This window comes from Rhinopithecus roxellana, chromosome 1 (genome assembly GCF_007565055.1).
Source record: "Rhinopithecus roxellana isolate Shanxi Qingling chromosome 1, ASM756505v1, whole genome shotgun sequence".
Lineage (NCBI taxonomy): Eukaryota > Metazoa > Chordata > Mammalia > Primates > Cercopithecidae > Rhinopithecus > Rhinopithecus roxellana.
Window position 1 is genome coordinate 169,175,017 of NC_044549.1, and position 15,676 is coordinate 169,190,692.

General features: G+C 42.5%; 1 protein-coding gene across 8 annotated transcripts in view; it reads left to right on the top strand.

Moving 5' to 3' along the window:
• The window catches only part of THRB (thyroid hormone receptor beta), a 389,921-nt gene that overhangs the window by 356,753 nt on the left and 17,492 nt on the right, over positions 1-15,676 (top strand). For all 8 annotated transcript variants that reach the window (XM_030933219.1, XM_030933237.1, XM_030933217.1 and 5 more), the window contains 2 exons: positions 1,535-1,740; positions 11,799-11,945. In XM_030933219.1, coding sequence (XP_030789079.1) covers positions 1,535-1,740; positions 11,799-11,945 — 353 coding nt within the window. The remainder of the gene's footprint in view (positions 1-1,534; positions 1,741-11,798; positions 11,946-15,676) is intronic.

Sequence of the window (15,676 nt, forward strand, 5' to 3'; positions counted from 1 at the left end):
TTTCCTTCTGTGAAACCATTGCCTACCTTGTAGAGCTGTTTTCAAGATTAAATTAGATAATGTTCATCAAATGCAACAGTCCCTGGCACACCGGAAGCATTTGGGAAGGGACTGAGGGTATTATTACCATTCCTCCTTTCCCTTTAGTAACTGAACCAAAATGACTTAACAGGGCTCATTCATATTGTCCTTATTTGTAAGCTCTCACATGACTTTGACAATCCAATCAAATCTAAATGACCTGTAATTTAATATTCTCTTTAAATTCGAATATTTAAATGGTGGACTAGCTAGGCACCTTCGTTCTCCTTCTCTTGCTATGTTTGCTTTTTTTCTTTTCCTACCAGGTCACACCTTCATCAAGAAATGGCCCTAGGACAGTGATGTCGTAGAACTGGAGTCAGGAGTCCTGGGTCTTGCCTTGGCTCTGCCATTAACTTGCTCTGTGACTTTAGGCAAGTCACGACCTCTCTGGATCAATTTCTTCTTCTTTCTTTGAAAAGAGAGAGTAGGACTAGATGACCTCTAAGTTCCCTTCCAGTTCTAAAATATTGTGACTCTGCAATGTAAAACCTGAGCCTTTCCATTCCATTGATAGTTACCAAATCTAGTGAAACGGTTTTGTTTTTGGAAATTAACCACAGAAATATAGGTTTCTTGTTACCTGCCCTTCTGATTTTCCTTTCACCCAAATGATAGAAGTCAGGACTGCATTTACTGAGCACTTATAATGCATTATCACATTGAATACTCTGTGAAGTGGGCATTATTGAGCCCATTTTGTATAGGAAGAAATGAAAGCTCAGAGAACCTAAGGAACTTGCCAGAGGTCACACAGCTAGAATGTGATAATATCAGAATTCAAATCCAAGTCTTTCTAGATTCCAAAGCCTGGGCTCTTTAACCACCCTTGAGGGGGGACCAGATAGAGAATAATGCACAGTGAGTGCCTTGAGGCCCAGCCACATTCCAATTAGCCCTTAAGGGAGCCATGAAGAGTTAGGGTCCCTTTTCCTCTAAAAAAAAAAGGGGGGGATCATGAGCCTCCCACTTACTGCTCCATAACGTTTCTTTTTTTCTTCCCATAACTTTTCTTTAACCTGAAGTTCTCCTTACTAAGAACCATTTTAGGGGAGGCGGGCAGGACAGAAACCCAGAGAGTGAATTCAGATGACTGGCAAGAGAGATTTCTCTGTGATCCTGTGGGTAGTATGGATTTTACCTCTCTCTGCTTCACTCTGTTTTAGAACCACCTTCTGTGGAGTTGGAGTGCGTAGTGTCTAGGTTCTCTGGGGACTTTGTTTTGAAAAGCTGGCCGGTCATGGGGAGTTTGGCTCTAGAGACCATGTTGGACAAGACTAGTCAATGGCAGTTTGCTAGTGAGGAGAGAAAATGTCCCAGTGTGACCCACCCCGAAGAACCCACTGAGCCATCTGTGCATCAGTGGTCCCACCCCTGAGGTTCCAGGAAGTGCAGCTTGCTGTGTGTCTTGGGAGCATCTGTGTGCCTTGTCTCATCTTTCTCCCGCTCCCAGTGGTGCTGGATGACAGCAAGAGGCTGGCCAAGAGGAAGCTAATAGAGGAGAACCGGGAGAAGAGACGGCGGGAAGAACTGCAGAAATCCATCGGGCACAAGCCAGAGCCCACAGACGAGGAATGGGAGCTCATCAAAACTGTCACCGAAGCCCACGTGGCGACCAACGCCCAAGGCAGCCACTGGAAGCAAAAACGGAAATTCCTGGTAAGGCTTCCTTGCACAGATCAGTTTCAGTTATACGCCAGCGTTTTCTACCTCAGTTTGTTCGGTCCTCATCACCTTGGGATACTGGTGTTATTGCCTCATTTTACTGATAGGAAAACTGTAGCTCTGAGAGGTTGAGTAACTTGCAAAGCTAGGATTTGAGTCTAGGTCTGTGTGAGTATAAAGGCCACTCCTACCATCTACTCTGTGATTTGCTGAATTCTAAAACAGTTTCTTAGGCCACATTATATCAGTTTGCTTTTACTGTTAGAAAGACCAGTCCTGGACCAACTAATTAGTAAAGTGTTTTGTCTGCCATCTTTTACTTTTTACACCCATTTCTTTCCTCAGATACCCAGTATATGCATATTTAGTCCCTAAACTCAATCCCAAATATTCCCTTTAGAATAGCCTCTAGACCTCTAGTATATTTTTACGTCAACAGAAGTCAAAATTTTTTAGCTTAAATTAAATGAGCTTGAGTCGAGAAGGGCAATGGGAATGAGGGAGTAGGGATAGGGGTTGGTGGGTGTGAGTGTGCAGAAATAAAAGACCTTCCAGACCCTTGCAATATTGGTGTTTAATATTCTTATAAAAATTACCTGTTGTGAAAGTTCTTCCCATTCATTTCTCATTTGGACTTCACAGTGCTTTGAGGTAAGCTGGAATTACTATCCCCATTTTACAGACGTGCAAACCAAGCCCAAGGCCTTAAGCCGCTTGCCCAAGATCACACTGCTAAAAGCCAGGCACCAAAGCCAACTCTGTCTTCTGGTTCCAAGTCCAGGCTCTCCACCCACCTCATTAGAAAGACTACCCGCCTCACTAGTGCTGGACCATCTGAGACTGACTTTGCTCTTAGTTTGTGATGTAAAACCCTTTTTAAGTACCTGCCTGACAACAGATATTCTGTGGTTTCGTATGTATCCCTAGGGCACGTTAGAGTACTTCCCCATCTGAACAAGAAGATATAGTGGTATAATTATCCCTGTACTTCAACATTAACATTACAATGAGATAGTGGATCTTTTTCTTAAAACAACATAACAACAACCTTAAAGGAAGTTTTGGAAAGAAAAAGCTTAAGCATAATTTACCTGTACTGACACAATTATTTTCATTGTAATGAAACAATAGTGCCAGCATTTTGTTGATGGCTTTCATTAACAGCAATGTTAGCCAGTACCTAGATGGCCTTTACCATATGCCAGGTACTATTCTAAGTGCTTTTCATTCATTAACTTCCTATGCCAATCCTGTAGGTAGATGTGGTTAATATCTCCATTTTACAGAAGAGAGAACTAAGGCAGAGAAGTTGAGGAAACTTGCCTGAGCTCCCACAACTAGTAAATAGTGGTGATGGATGCGGCCAACTCCAGGATCTATGCCTCTACCCACTACCCTATGCACTCTTGGCACCTGAACAAACCCAAAAAGCCTCTGAAAGATGCCAGCTTTTTGGAGAAGCAGCTTCTCAGTGCCTTGATCTTGCATCTTCACCCCCACCCTGATATATCTACCAGAAAGTTCAAAAGCACTAATTCTGGATTGATAGACCAATTCTAACACAATACACTTGAGGCATAGCAAGACAGAGTCCTACCTAATTGCAAACTTAAATCTATCCTTTCCCCAAATGTGTCACCCATAAATGGACATTGTAGAAACCACTTCCAGGCCTGGCACTGTCTCCTGATTTCAAGTAGTGACCAAGCTGAATTCCAAGTAAGGTAGAAGATTTGAAGTTCATCCTGGACTTCTCCTGGGAATTGTATACTTTTATTGTCTTGACTCCCCATAGAGAATGGACGCTAGTCTAACTAACCTTGTTTGAGTAAATCACAAGGTGTTTCTTTCCAGACTTTAAAGGTTTGTTCTTTTATTTAAGAAACATTTATTGAGTGGATACTATGTGCCAGGAACTAAATAAGTCAGCCACATTCCTCTAGTGGAAGACAGACAATAAGAGATAAACAAACAAAATAAATGCAGGTAGTGGTAAGTGCAATGAGGGCAATAAACAGTGTGATGGGACAAAGAGCTTGTGAACTGGAAGTGGGGAGAGACTTAATCTTTCTGAACATGGTGGTCAGAAGAAGCATCTGTGAGGAGGCGACGTGCTATGTCTGGAAGCAGAGAAACCACCTCTATAAAGCAAAATTTAATCAAATATCTTCATGCTGTGTGCTATCTTCAGCAAAGACAGCACAATATCTAGTTATTAGAACCAGTCCTGAGGTCTGCACTGTTCACTTAAAGGCTCCTAACAGTTCACCAGCCTGACCATCTATGGAAAGAATCTACGGCACAGTATGATTCGCCATTAGGTTTCTGTCGGAACCATGAGATTACCCACGTGCAAGAGAGTTTTCTTCTCCTTGTAGGGCTGACGCAAAGTGTATCTTTTGCAGATATTTCATCTCCTCAAGAAATTGTCCCTCTTGATTCAAATGTAAATAACTGCTTCTCCAAGCCATTTTTCCCTAGAGGGTTATTGGAAGAGATCAGAACTCCTCCACTGTCCTGTCTGTCTCTACAACGAACTTCATTTCTGTCACCCTATCCCCCTCTGTGCCTGGGATAACCCCTGCATCTCCTCACAGGAGGACAATGTTCCATTCAGCCTCCACACTTGAGTATCTATGCTGTGTGTGATGGAAACTTGTGGTAGCTTTTCTCCAAGATGGCTGCCATCAAATTCTTTCTTCTCCCTGTATACACAGCCCATTCTGTCCCCAGGAGAGGTAGAGTCTGTTCCCCTCTCCCCTTGAATCTAGGCTGCTATGTGATGCCTTTAAACAGTGCATTTCGGCAGAAGTGATACTTACGTTACTTCTAAGGTTGGGTGATAAGAAGCCTTGCAGCTTCCACTTGGGTATCCTGGGGGAGGGAAACCACCTGGTCTCTCATAGCAGTTGGCTCTATATTTAAAAATAATAAGAAGAAGAACAAAAAAATAATAAATGTCCAACTACTCTGAGACCAGCAGGCAGTGAGGAATCCCAAGCTAGCCATGTAAAAAGGCCACACAGAAGGAGAGACTCCCAAGCAGCCCAGGAACCAGAAATGCGAGTAAAGAAGCCTTCAAATGACATCAGCCTCTACTGCCATTTGACAGCAGCTGTATGAGGGCCCCCTAGCTGTGCCCATCAATCCCCAGAACTCTGAAAGAAAATTAAAAATTGTTGTTTTAAACCACAAAGTTTGGGGGTAGTTTGTTATACAGCAATAAATAACCAGAACAGAACTCAATAAATATTTGCTGAACTGAACATACAGTTCCAGTCACCCATCCTTGGAGACAGTACAGTTAAGCCCTGTGTCTTAGCCAGTTTACATATTTACACATACTCCTTGCAGAAAAGTGACTCCAACTGAGTATTTATGCTCAGGACGAAAACTTCACTCTTTTGAGTAGTGAATTAGTCCTGCAAAGACGTTAAGAATCTTTACTTAAAGGCAGCTTTGCTAAATGGTATTCATGTACTAGAAGGTATCATGTAGCAAACAGGCTTTTGCACATTAGGATTTGCCTCTTCTGTATGCTAATACCCCTTTTCCTGTGCTTGCAACACTGCCACATGTTATTTATCTTTTATGTGTTGATGTTCCATTTTGTTCCAAAAAAAATTTGAGGAGGCCTATCATGTTAACAATAGTATAAAAATATGTCATATGGGATTACATGTCGTCATTAAAGCTGAAAGTATTCATTTATCTGGAATGGGTACATACCTTCTTCCCTCAAAGGAACTACTGACATAGTTTTTTGTCTAAGACCAGGATTCATTTTCACTCTAAGACCAGCACTCAAGTCAGAAATAGAGATAGGGCTGGGCTCAGTGGCTCATGCCTGCAATCCCAGCATTTTGGGAGGCCAAGGTGGGTGGATTGCTTGAGCCCAGGAGTGTGAGACCAGCCTGGGAAACATAGCGAGACCCCATCTCTACAAAAAATAAACAAATTTAGCCAGACTTGGTGATGCTCACCTGTGGTTCCCCACTACTCAGGAGGCTGAGGTAGATGGATCACTTAAGCCCAGGAGGTCAAGGCTACAGTGAGCTATGATTATGCCACTCCACTCCAGACTGGACAACAGAGTAAAACCCTGTCTCAAAAAAAAAAAAAAAAAAAAAAAGGAAAAAGAAAAAGAAACAGAGACAGTGATTTGATCTGGATTTTAAATCTATATTTGGGTCTGAGAAAATTAGGGTCTTTGGCAAATGAGGAACTTTTGCAAAAGCCATTAAGATTTTCATAATAAATCTAAAGCCAATCTTTAAAGTTTCTCCCAAAAGCATTTAAATCATATAATTTTCTAGTTTTCTCCAATCTACTCAAATCTCTGAGGCTACAGAAATGCCTAATTTCACCACCAACAATTCATGTGTGATGACAGTGAGGATGAAAAGCAGAAGTGGGCTGAGAAGAGAACAAGCAGCATCTGATGCCAAACAAGGGAAAGCAGGTCGCTCCACCAAGGGTAGCTCGCTTCTAGACCTCCAGTAGCAGCCCCTGACAGCAACAATCTTGTCTATTGACATCATTTATTATTGTCTGCTGACGTCGTATCATTATTCTGCTCCCTTAATTTTCATGCAAAGTTGTAGCTTTAGGTGAATGTCTACCCAAGTATAAAATGTGACCTTTAGGATCAGAGGAGACCTTTCCTACTTTTTCCCTGGCAGAGATACTGTCTGATTTCACACACTCAACGAGGGTAGCTTCAGACAAGGGGCATAAGCAGAAGGGTCAGATAGGGTGAGTGATGAGACCATATGTGGTCTGTGTGTATAGCTCATAGGGCACGTGCAGTCATGTCAGGAAGGCATCTATCACTCCAAGTTATTAGAATAACATCAGAAGAAGGCAAGATAATCTAGTAGTTACATGAATGGGGATTGGAACCAGACAGCCCAGGTTCCATGCTTGCCTCTGTTGCTTTTTTAAGTTTGACTTTGGGCAAGTTATTTCACCTCTCTAAGGCTCAGATGCCTTATGCCCTTGCTGAATGGCATGAAGCAATAGATACAAGTGGCTTAACACTGCCTGGCATATTGTTAGCAACTACATAAGTGGTTACTACGTGCACCATCCTTACCACCACCACTCCGCACTGCCACCATCTTGTTCCTGCTCATCCCAGGAAAAGGGTGAGGCTGTAGTCATATCCCATGGCCCAAGGACCTTGAATTATTATCTGCCCAGGTCTTCCTGCCTAGCCTGGCAAAGGCACAAGAAGACACCCTATGAACAAGTGCAGAAGTGAGAGTCCCATCTGGCCTCACTCCCTTCTGCATGTGCCAGAGAGTTACCTTTTCAAGCCAAGAAGTCCCTGGCTCAGAGCCAAGGACTCAGCAAAGAGGTCAGCTGGCAGCATTTCCTACTCACCTCGAACAATACCAATGAAATAGTCAAAGCAGAAAGCCAGTTGGTCATGATTTGTATAATACCAGCCTCACCCGTGCTGATCAAGGGCTAAGGTCACCCCTGAACACACACCTGACTCTCTCCTTTTACACCCTCCACCACCACTATTACCCCAAGAAGTCATTCTGGATTCCTTACCCCACAGCCAGTCCACTTTCAGCCCCTGTTTTCAGCTGCCAATATACAACTGGAATTCTCTAGGCCTCTCCATCTCTACTGCCATCCCCATAGTGCACTTCAGCCTGCGCAAACCACAGCTGTTGCCTGCCTGTTTTTTCCTTTGGCTCCTCACATATCTTCTCCATGCAGTAACCGTTGTGTCATGTCTATGCCCTGTTTACAGCCTTTCAGTAGATGCCCCATTGCATTTAGAATAAGCCCATCTCCTTTCTATGTTCTACAATGCCTAGCATCACGGGTCCCCCTGCCTACCTCCGCTTCCTCATTTCATGCCATCACTGGGCTCTAACCACATGGGCCTCCTTTCTGGCTTTGGGACTTTGCACTGGCTTTCCTCTCTGACTTAAGCGTTCTTCCTCTGGCCCTAAGGAAGACTACCTTCTTGACATTCCTCAAGTCAAAGTCCACACATTGCTTCTCAGAGGTGCCTTGGCTGACCTTCCTTTCTCCTGCCTTCCCATATATTATCATGTCACCTCTAGATTTATCACAAATTCTTCCATGAATACATGTTTCTTATTTATTGTCTATCTCCCCTCATCACAATGCAAGTTCCTTGAGGATACACTGTTCATTGCTGTAACCTCAGCATCTAAAACTAGGCCTGGCCCATAATACCTGCTCAATAAATACTGGTATAAGTATACATTCATTCACTCACTCAACCAATAAGCATTCTATCCTCCACAACTTGGCCTAATGCCTTGTACACAGTAGGCAAAGACGAGTAAGACTTATTCTCTACCCCCTTAAGTTCGTATCTTTGGTGTGATAGATTTACATAACTATAATAAAAAGTGATAGTAATAAATGCCTAAATACCATATGACTCATAGCCATGGGCCACCATGTGTGTTCAAATGAGGTAAACATCATTTCAAACTGAGGTCACCTGGGAAGACATCTAGGAGAAGCTAGAACTTGAGTTGGGTCTTGAAGAGAAAATAGGATTTGGAAAAGACAGAGATGAGAGACAGAAGTAGGGGCTTTGGAGAAAGCAAAAGTCTGGAGAGAAGGCAGCAGTGAAATGGGAAAATGTAAGGCAAGTTGTAGGGGAGACATAGAGAAGACAGCTGGGCTAGCTCAGGAGGTCCATTTAGGGCAAAGAGAGGATACCAGAATGACAGTTGAAAATACCACCATGAGCTAGCTAAGGCAGTTGGATCCACAGAGGCAAAAAGCAGGCTTTCCCCACAGGTCTGCAGTGGTGAATCTACAAGCAAGCTAGAGACTTATCAGTATTGGAGCTTGATCTTGAGCACATAAATACATATGTGTATATGAGCAAATGTATTTTATATAGTAGTTTACAAGGCTATTAGCTGTAATAAGATATCTGATAGGTTCAACTAATGTCAAATATTTATACTCTATTTTTAACATCTTCCAAATATTTTAGAAAGTTATGTATCTTTATTATAGGTGAAAAATCTTCAGGGAAGTAACAGGGTTTCACTGCTCAACCTTGATTAACCTGATGTTAACTTGGGTCAATTCATGGATATATACAGACAGATAGATAGATTCTTTTTTGTTGTTCTGGTATCTAAGATCCATTATGGAAAAAAATCTTAATGATAAAATTGAAGGGTTTTACTTTGTTCACAATTTTACTTCTAGCAATTTTATAGTCCATTAAATAGCCAGAGGCTTAGAAGTAAATTTTTTATTCTACCTTGATATATATTTTCATCAGAAAACTTGTGAGCTTGTTACATTTGGGGGTTTAGTTTTACTTAAAATTGCCATATTTCCTCGCATACTTTCTCTCCTTTTTTCAAATCTTTACACGTCACAAGTGGAATTCAAATAACCTACACACCCACAAATTGAATGAAAAAATTAACATCAATATTAACCCACCAGCATTTCAAAGGACACTGAGTGCCATTTGAATACATCAGGTTAGCTCTATCAGTATTCACTGAGCAATGTTTAGATTCAACCAGGCCAAAATGACGTTATTACACTTTTTAATTTTATTTTTATTTTAAAAAGTTCATCCTACATATATATATGATATATGTAATTAATATATATTTATATACCATTTATATATATATATATAAAACTCTCTACCTTTTTGAATGTGTGCCCACATTCCTTTTATCAGTTGATCTTCATAAAAGACTTGTCAAGTAGACAAGGTCAGTGAGATGAGCCTCAGTTTCAGGAATGAGAAGAAATTATAAAGAAGAGCAGGGATGTCTGAAGGCTGCGGGGAGCAGCATTACCCAAAAGAGGAACAGAGGTACCTTTTCCTTTAGCTCAATCTAGGTGAGAAAGAGGGAAGGAGAAGGAGGCTGTACATGCGATTATTTCATCAATTCTGTCTGCACCCAGAGAGCGAGCTGAACAGTAGACTTCCATGGGCTTGCTATGCCAACAGTTGCCCCAAAACATTGTCAATCATTATGAAACATGACAGAAACCAGGTTTCATCCACTCACTGCCAGCAACACACACACAAAAAAAAAAATAAAGTAAAAAATAAACAGAAGACACTGCTGGATGGTCAAAAAAAAGTTAAAGGCTGCCAGCATTTGTTCTGTATTAATAATATGTTTTTAAAACCTTCCCCTGAGGCTGTAACCATGACTCCTGGGCTGCTCCTGTTGACCCTGGTGCTCTGGCAGCAAGAAGAGTAAAAAGAGTAAAAGAATCATCTTTTGCTTTTCATTCTACTAAAAATGTGATGTGAACAGTAATGGGAGATATGTGGGAGGAAGCAAGGGAACTGGATTACTCTAAGCTGAACTTGGTTACTGCTAACTCAGTGGTTCTCAAAGAGTGGGCCCAGAGCAGCTTCATCAGCACGTTCCTGGGAACTTGTTAGAAATGCAGATTCCCAGGCTCCATCCCTGACCTGCTGAATCAGATACACTGGGGCTGGAGCCCAGAAATCAAGTGAGACTGATGCACAGTGAAGTTTGGGGGCCACTATGCTAGGCTAGTCTCACCACTGGCAGTGTCCTCACTGCTCTGCAAGGGAGGAATTCGATTTTGCTCAGCTCACTCACAGTATCGGTTCCTTATTCCCATCCCCCTTCCCCACCCCCATCTCCAAGCCCCTGGGTGCAGAAAAGAGAACTGGCCTTGTTCCTATCTATTCACTGTGGCTCTAGGCAAAGGTGGCCACCACCACTGGGTAGGGCTTGAGTCTGTGATCTCCTTGGTCACATTCACATCTTCCTGGGAGAAGCTGGAGAGGCTGGCAAGGAGGGTGTTCAGAGGAGTAGAGATTCTGTTCATTAGTGTCAAAAGGTCCACAGGGAGTAAAAGCCTTGCAGTAGGGGTGAGGAAGTGTGGAGCTCTGGGGAGACTGCTGTGTGGAGTCAGGGTCACCCAGATCGCAGGCCTGGCCTCAGCAGCTTGCTCTTAACCTTTCTGATCCCTGGTTTGCTCACCTGCAAATCAGGATTTGAATGAGGACTACTTGAGACGGGGTAGTATGCAAAGCGGCTGGCTCACTTGTAGGCCACAAATAAATGGTGGTTATGACCATCACAAAGACAAGGAGGAGAAGTGGAGCAGACTCTTCCTGAAGGAAGCACTGGGTGACAACAGGAGACACATGGACACAGATCACATCAGGGAGGTGACTGAATGAGAAACTTACGAGTTAGATGGCTACTGTGGACATTGGGAAGCGCATAAGTCACCTGGAGGTCTTGCTAAAATGCTGATTCTGTACCACCTGGTCTGGGGAGGGGCCTCAGAAGAAGTCTCCTGGTGACACCCAGGCTGCTGCACTACACTTTGAGCAGCAAGGCCATGGATTGTTCTTGAGCAAATAAACAGCAGAGAACTGCCCTAGGGACATTAAATACTAGTAAATTCGCCACTCTGCCCTAAGCTTTGCCAAGTTTCCTGTGGACAGCCTAGCAATCTTCCCCCTCAACCCTCAGCTGAGACCCCCTCAAACTGGAGTGCGTAGGGCAGAGGGGAACTTCAAGCCCCAGCTGGGTCAGAAGCAAGAATCCACAGGGCACTGTTTGCTAGGGCCCACTCATCGCTCTGCTCTATCATTGCCCACAGTGTGCCCACCTCCCCCCCCACACACACACCAGCATGTACAGTACTCTGAATATGCCATCCCAGAGCCCCTGGAATTTATGTCACCTTACCTAAGTATACACCCTTTGTGCATTCAGAAGCAGGACCCAAATTCCTGTCCTTTCTCTTATCTCTCTCTCTCTCTCTCTCTCTTGCAGCAACAGTCCTGTAAACATTGTCACTGGGGGCCTATGAAAGCAATGGCCAAGACATGTGTCTTTACTCAAAGAAATAAGTGATGTGTAAACTGTGCAGTTTGTTAATAAATGATATGAAAACTGGAAACTGTACAGGATATCAGTTCAGAAGAGATTTTCTGCCACATAAGAACTATGATAAATAAAGCTCCCTTCAACTTCTTCATTTAAATCTTTCTTTTTTCTCCTCCTTAGCCAGAAGACATTGGACAAGCACCAATAGTCAATGCCCCAGAAGGTGGAAAGGTTGACTTGGAAGCCTTCAGCCATTTTACAAAAATCATCACACCAGCAATTACCAGAGTGGTGGATTTTGCCAAAAAGTTGCCTATGTTTTGTGAGGTGAGGATGTTGTTTTTCCTTCTGCATTATTTTTAATTATAGTTTCACCAGTTTCCAGGAATACAGCGTATTATTTACAATTTAATGTTAATTAGTAGGGACTTAATCATATGAAAGCAACGTCAGTACAAAATGAAAATGCATTCTATTTCATTGTATTCCCCACTTTCTGTATTTAGTCATCATTCATTAGCTTGTCCGTGTAAGGCCCATCAAGATCCTATTCATCCCCCTGATTCCAGGCATTGAGAAACAATGATAGCAATAGACTCCATTTATTCAGCACCTACGATGTCCTAGTTACCACAGTCAGGTATTCGGGTTTGCCCACATTAAATCTAATCCTTCTAACAGATTTGCAGGGTTGCTTGTATGAACCGCATTTTCGGAGGGGGCAATCAAGATCAAGGAGATTAAGTTATCCAAATGTGACATCATGGGTGGAATCTAGGTCTGTATTCTTCGCAGTGCATATCCCAGTGAGATGACTGTGTGGTCATTTCTGAATCCTCAAGAATAAGTTAAATGCCCCTCACAGAACCAGGCTCTTAATATCCCCACAAATCTTTCCTCTTTTCCTATAAGCTTACTCTTGCTTGTCCCATCTTCCGGGCACCCTGTAGAGCTGTCCCACCAGAATTCATCAACTTTCCCTTTGGGACACTTTAACTTTATCAGGCCTGCCCTGTGGTGGCAGGTGCCACAGTCTCTACAGTCAGCTGCATGGGCAAGAATCCTAAACAAGTTATCCAATGTCTTCAAACTTCACTTATCTCATCTTTAAAATGGGGATTACAATAGTGTCTACCTCTTAGAGCTGTTGAAAGTATTTTTAAGTGGGATAATATATTTGTAAAGAGATTAGACAGTGCCTGGTTTATAATAAGTATTCCATAAAGTTTAGCTGCTAATACTGCTTTTATTTTATCTGTTACATTTCCATCCTGCCTCTAACCTTCCTTTTGTTTTGTTTTGTTTTTAATCAAATGGGGTTATGTTTTCTGGAGAACTTTAAAAACAAATTTCATAAGGTGCTTGTCTATTGCTCTTCATACCTTCAAAGGGGACCAGAAAGATACCAAATAGAGAGGGGCACGGGCAGCTGTGAGCCCCTTAGGTAAGCGGGCTGAGTGATAAGTGATCCTGGTCTCACCTAAAAAGAAGCTAAGTTTCCACACCTGGAGTGACTCCCTGCTGCCGTGGCTTCCAGCTCTCTTGTGTCTTTGCGTCTGCAATAATGGGAGCCCAGCTAGAATCAGAGGGACACAGAGACCTCAGACATTATGGGGACACTTCTCACTGCCAATTTCTGAGCCCCCACAGAAGCCATACCCAGAAGGACAGGGAAGTGGGCTTCGGGAAACAGATATCTTGCCCGTAGACCTAGCTGAGAGAGCACGTTTGCCACCCTCTTAGCCCCAGCTTCACGGGCCAGGTGTCTTAGTTCAGGCCACTACAACAGAATACCATAGACTGGGTGGCTTAAAAACAATAGAAATTTATGTCTTACAGTTCTGGAGGCTGGGATGTTCAACATCAAGGTACCAGCAGATTGTCTGGTGAGGGCCTGCTTCCTGATTCATAGACAGCTGTCTTCACATTGTGTCTCCTCATGATGGACAGGACAAAGGAGCTATTTGGGATCTCTTTTACAAGGCACAAATCCCATTCATGAAGGCCTCACTCTCATGACCTCATCACCTCCCAAAGGCCCTGCCTTCAATACCGTCACAATGGGGATTAGGTTGCAATATATGGATTTTTTTTCTTTTCTTTATTTTATTTTATTTTACTTTTTTATTATACTTTAAGTTCTAGGGTACATGTGCATAATGTGCAGGTTTGTTACATATGTATACTTGTGCCATGTTGGTGTGCTGCACCCATCATCTCATCAGCACCCATCAATTCGTCATTTATATCAGGTATAACTCCCAATGCAATCCCTCCCCCCTCCCCATGATAGGCCCCGATGTGTGATGTTCCCCTTCCCGAGTCCAAGTGATCTCATTGTTCAGTTCCCACCTATGAGTGAGAACATGCGGTGTTTGGTTTTCTGTTCTTGTGATAGTTCGCTGAGAATGATGGTTTCCAGCTGCATCCATGTCCCTACAAAGGACGCAAACTCATCCTTTTTTATGGCTGCATAATATTCCATGGTGTATGTGCCACATTTTCTTAATCCGGTCTGTCACAGATGGACATTTGGGTTGATTCCAAGTCTTTGCTATTGTGAATAGTGCCACAATAAACATACGTGTGCATGTGTCCTTATAGCAGCATGATTTATAATCCCTTGGGTATATAACCAGTAGTGGGATGGCTGGGTGATATGGTACATCTAGTTCTAGATCCTTGAGGAATTGCCATACTGTTTTCCATAATGGTTGAACTAGTTTACAATCCCACCAACAGTGTAAAAGTGTTCCTATTTCTCCACATCCTCTCCAGCACCTGTTGTTGCTTGACTTTTTAATGATTGGCATTCTAACTGGTGTGAGATGGTATCTCATTGTGGTTTTGATTTGCATTTCTCTGATGGCCAGTGATGATGAGCATTTTTTCATGTGTCTGTTGGCTGTATGAATGTCTTCTTTTGAGAAATGTCTGTTCATATCCTTTGCCCACTTTTTGATGGGGTTGTTTGCTTTTTTCTTATAAATTTGTTTGAGTTCTTTGTAGATTCTGGATATTAGCCCTTTGTCAGATGAGTAGATTGCAAAAATGTTCTCCCATTCTGTAGGTTGCCTGTTCACTCTGATGGTAGTTTCTTTTGCTGTGCAGAAGCTCTTTAGTTTAATGAGATCCCATTTGTCAATTTTGGCTTTTGCTGCCGTTGCTTTTGGTGTTTTAGACATGAAGTCCTTGCCCATGCCTATGTCCTGAGTGGTACTACCTAGGTTTTCTTCTAGGGTTTTTATGGTATTAGGTCTAACATTTAAGTCTCTAATCCATCTTGAATTAATCTTCGTATAAGGAGTAAGGAAAGGATCCAGTTTCAGCTTTCTACTTATGGCTAGCCAATTTTCCCAGCACCATTTATTAAATAGGCAATCCTTTCCCCATTTCTTGTTTCTCTCAGGTTTGTCAAAGATCAGATGGCTGTAGATGTGTGGTATTATTTCTGAGGACTCTGTTCTGTTCCATTGGTCTATATCTCTCTTTTGGTACCAGTACCATGCATGTTTTGGTTACTGTAGCCTTGTAGTATAGTTTGAAGTCAGGTAGCGTGATGCCTCCAGCTTTGTTCTTTTGACTTAGGATTGTCTTGGCAATGCGGGCTCTTTTTGGTTCCATATGAACTTTAAAGCAGTTTTTTCCAATTCTGTGAAGAAAGTCATTGGGAGCTTGATGGGGATGGCATTGAATCTATAAATAACCTTGGGCAGTATGGCCATTTTCACAATATTGATTCTTCCTATCCAGTGAGCATGGTATGTTCTTCCATTTGTTTGTGTCCTCTTTGATTTCACTGAGCAGTGGTTTGTAGTTCTCCTTGAAGAGGTCCTTTACATCCCTTGTAAGTTGGATTCCTAGGTATTTTATTGTCTTTGAAGCAATTGTGAATGGAAGTTCATTCATGATTTGGCTCTCTGTTTGTCTATTACTGGTGTATAAGAATGCTTGTGATTTTTGCACATTCATTTTGTATCCTGAGACTTTGCTGAAGTTGCTTATCAGCTTAAGGAGATTTTGGGCTGAGACAATGGGGTTTTCTAAATATACAATCA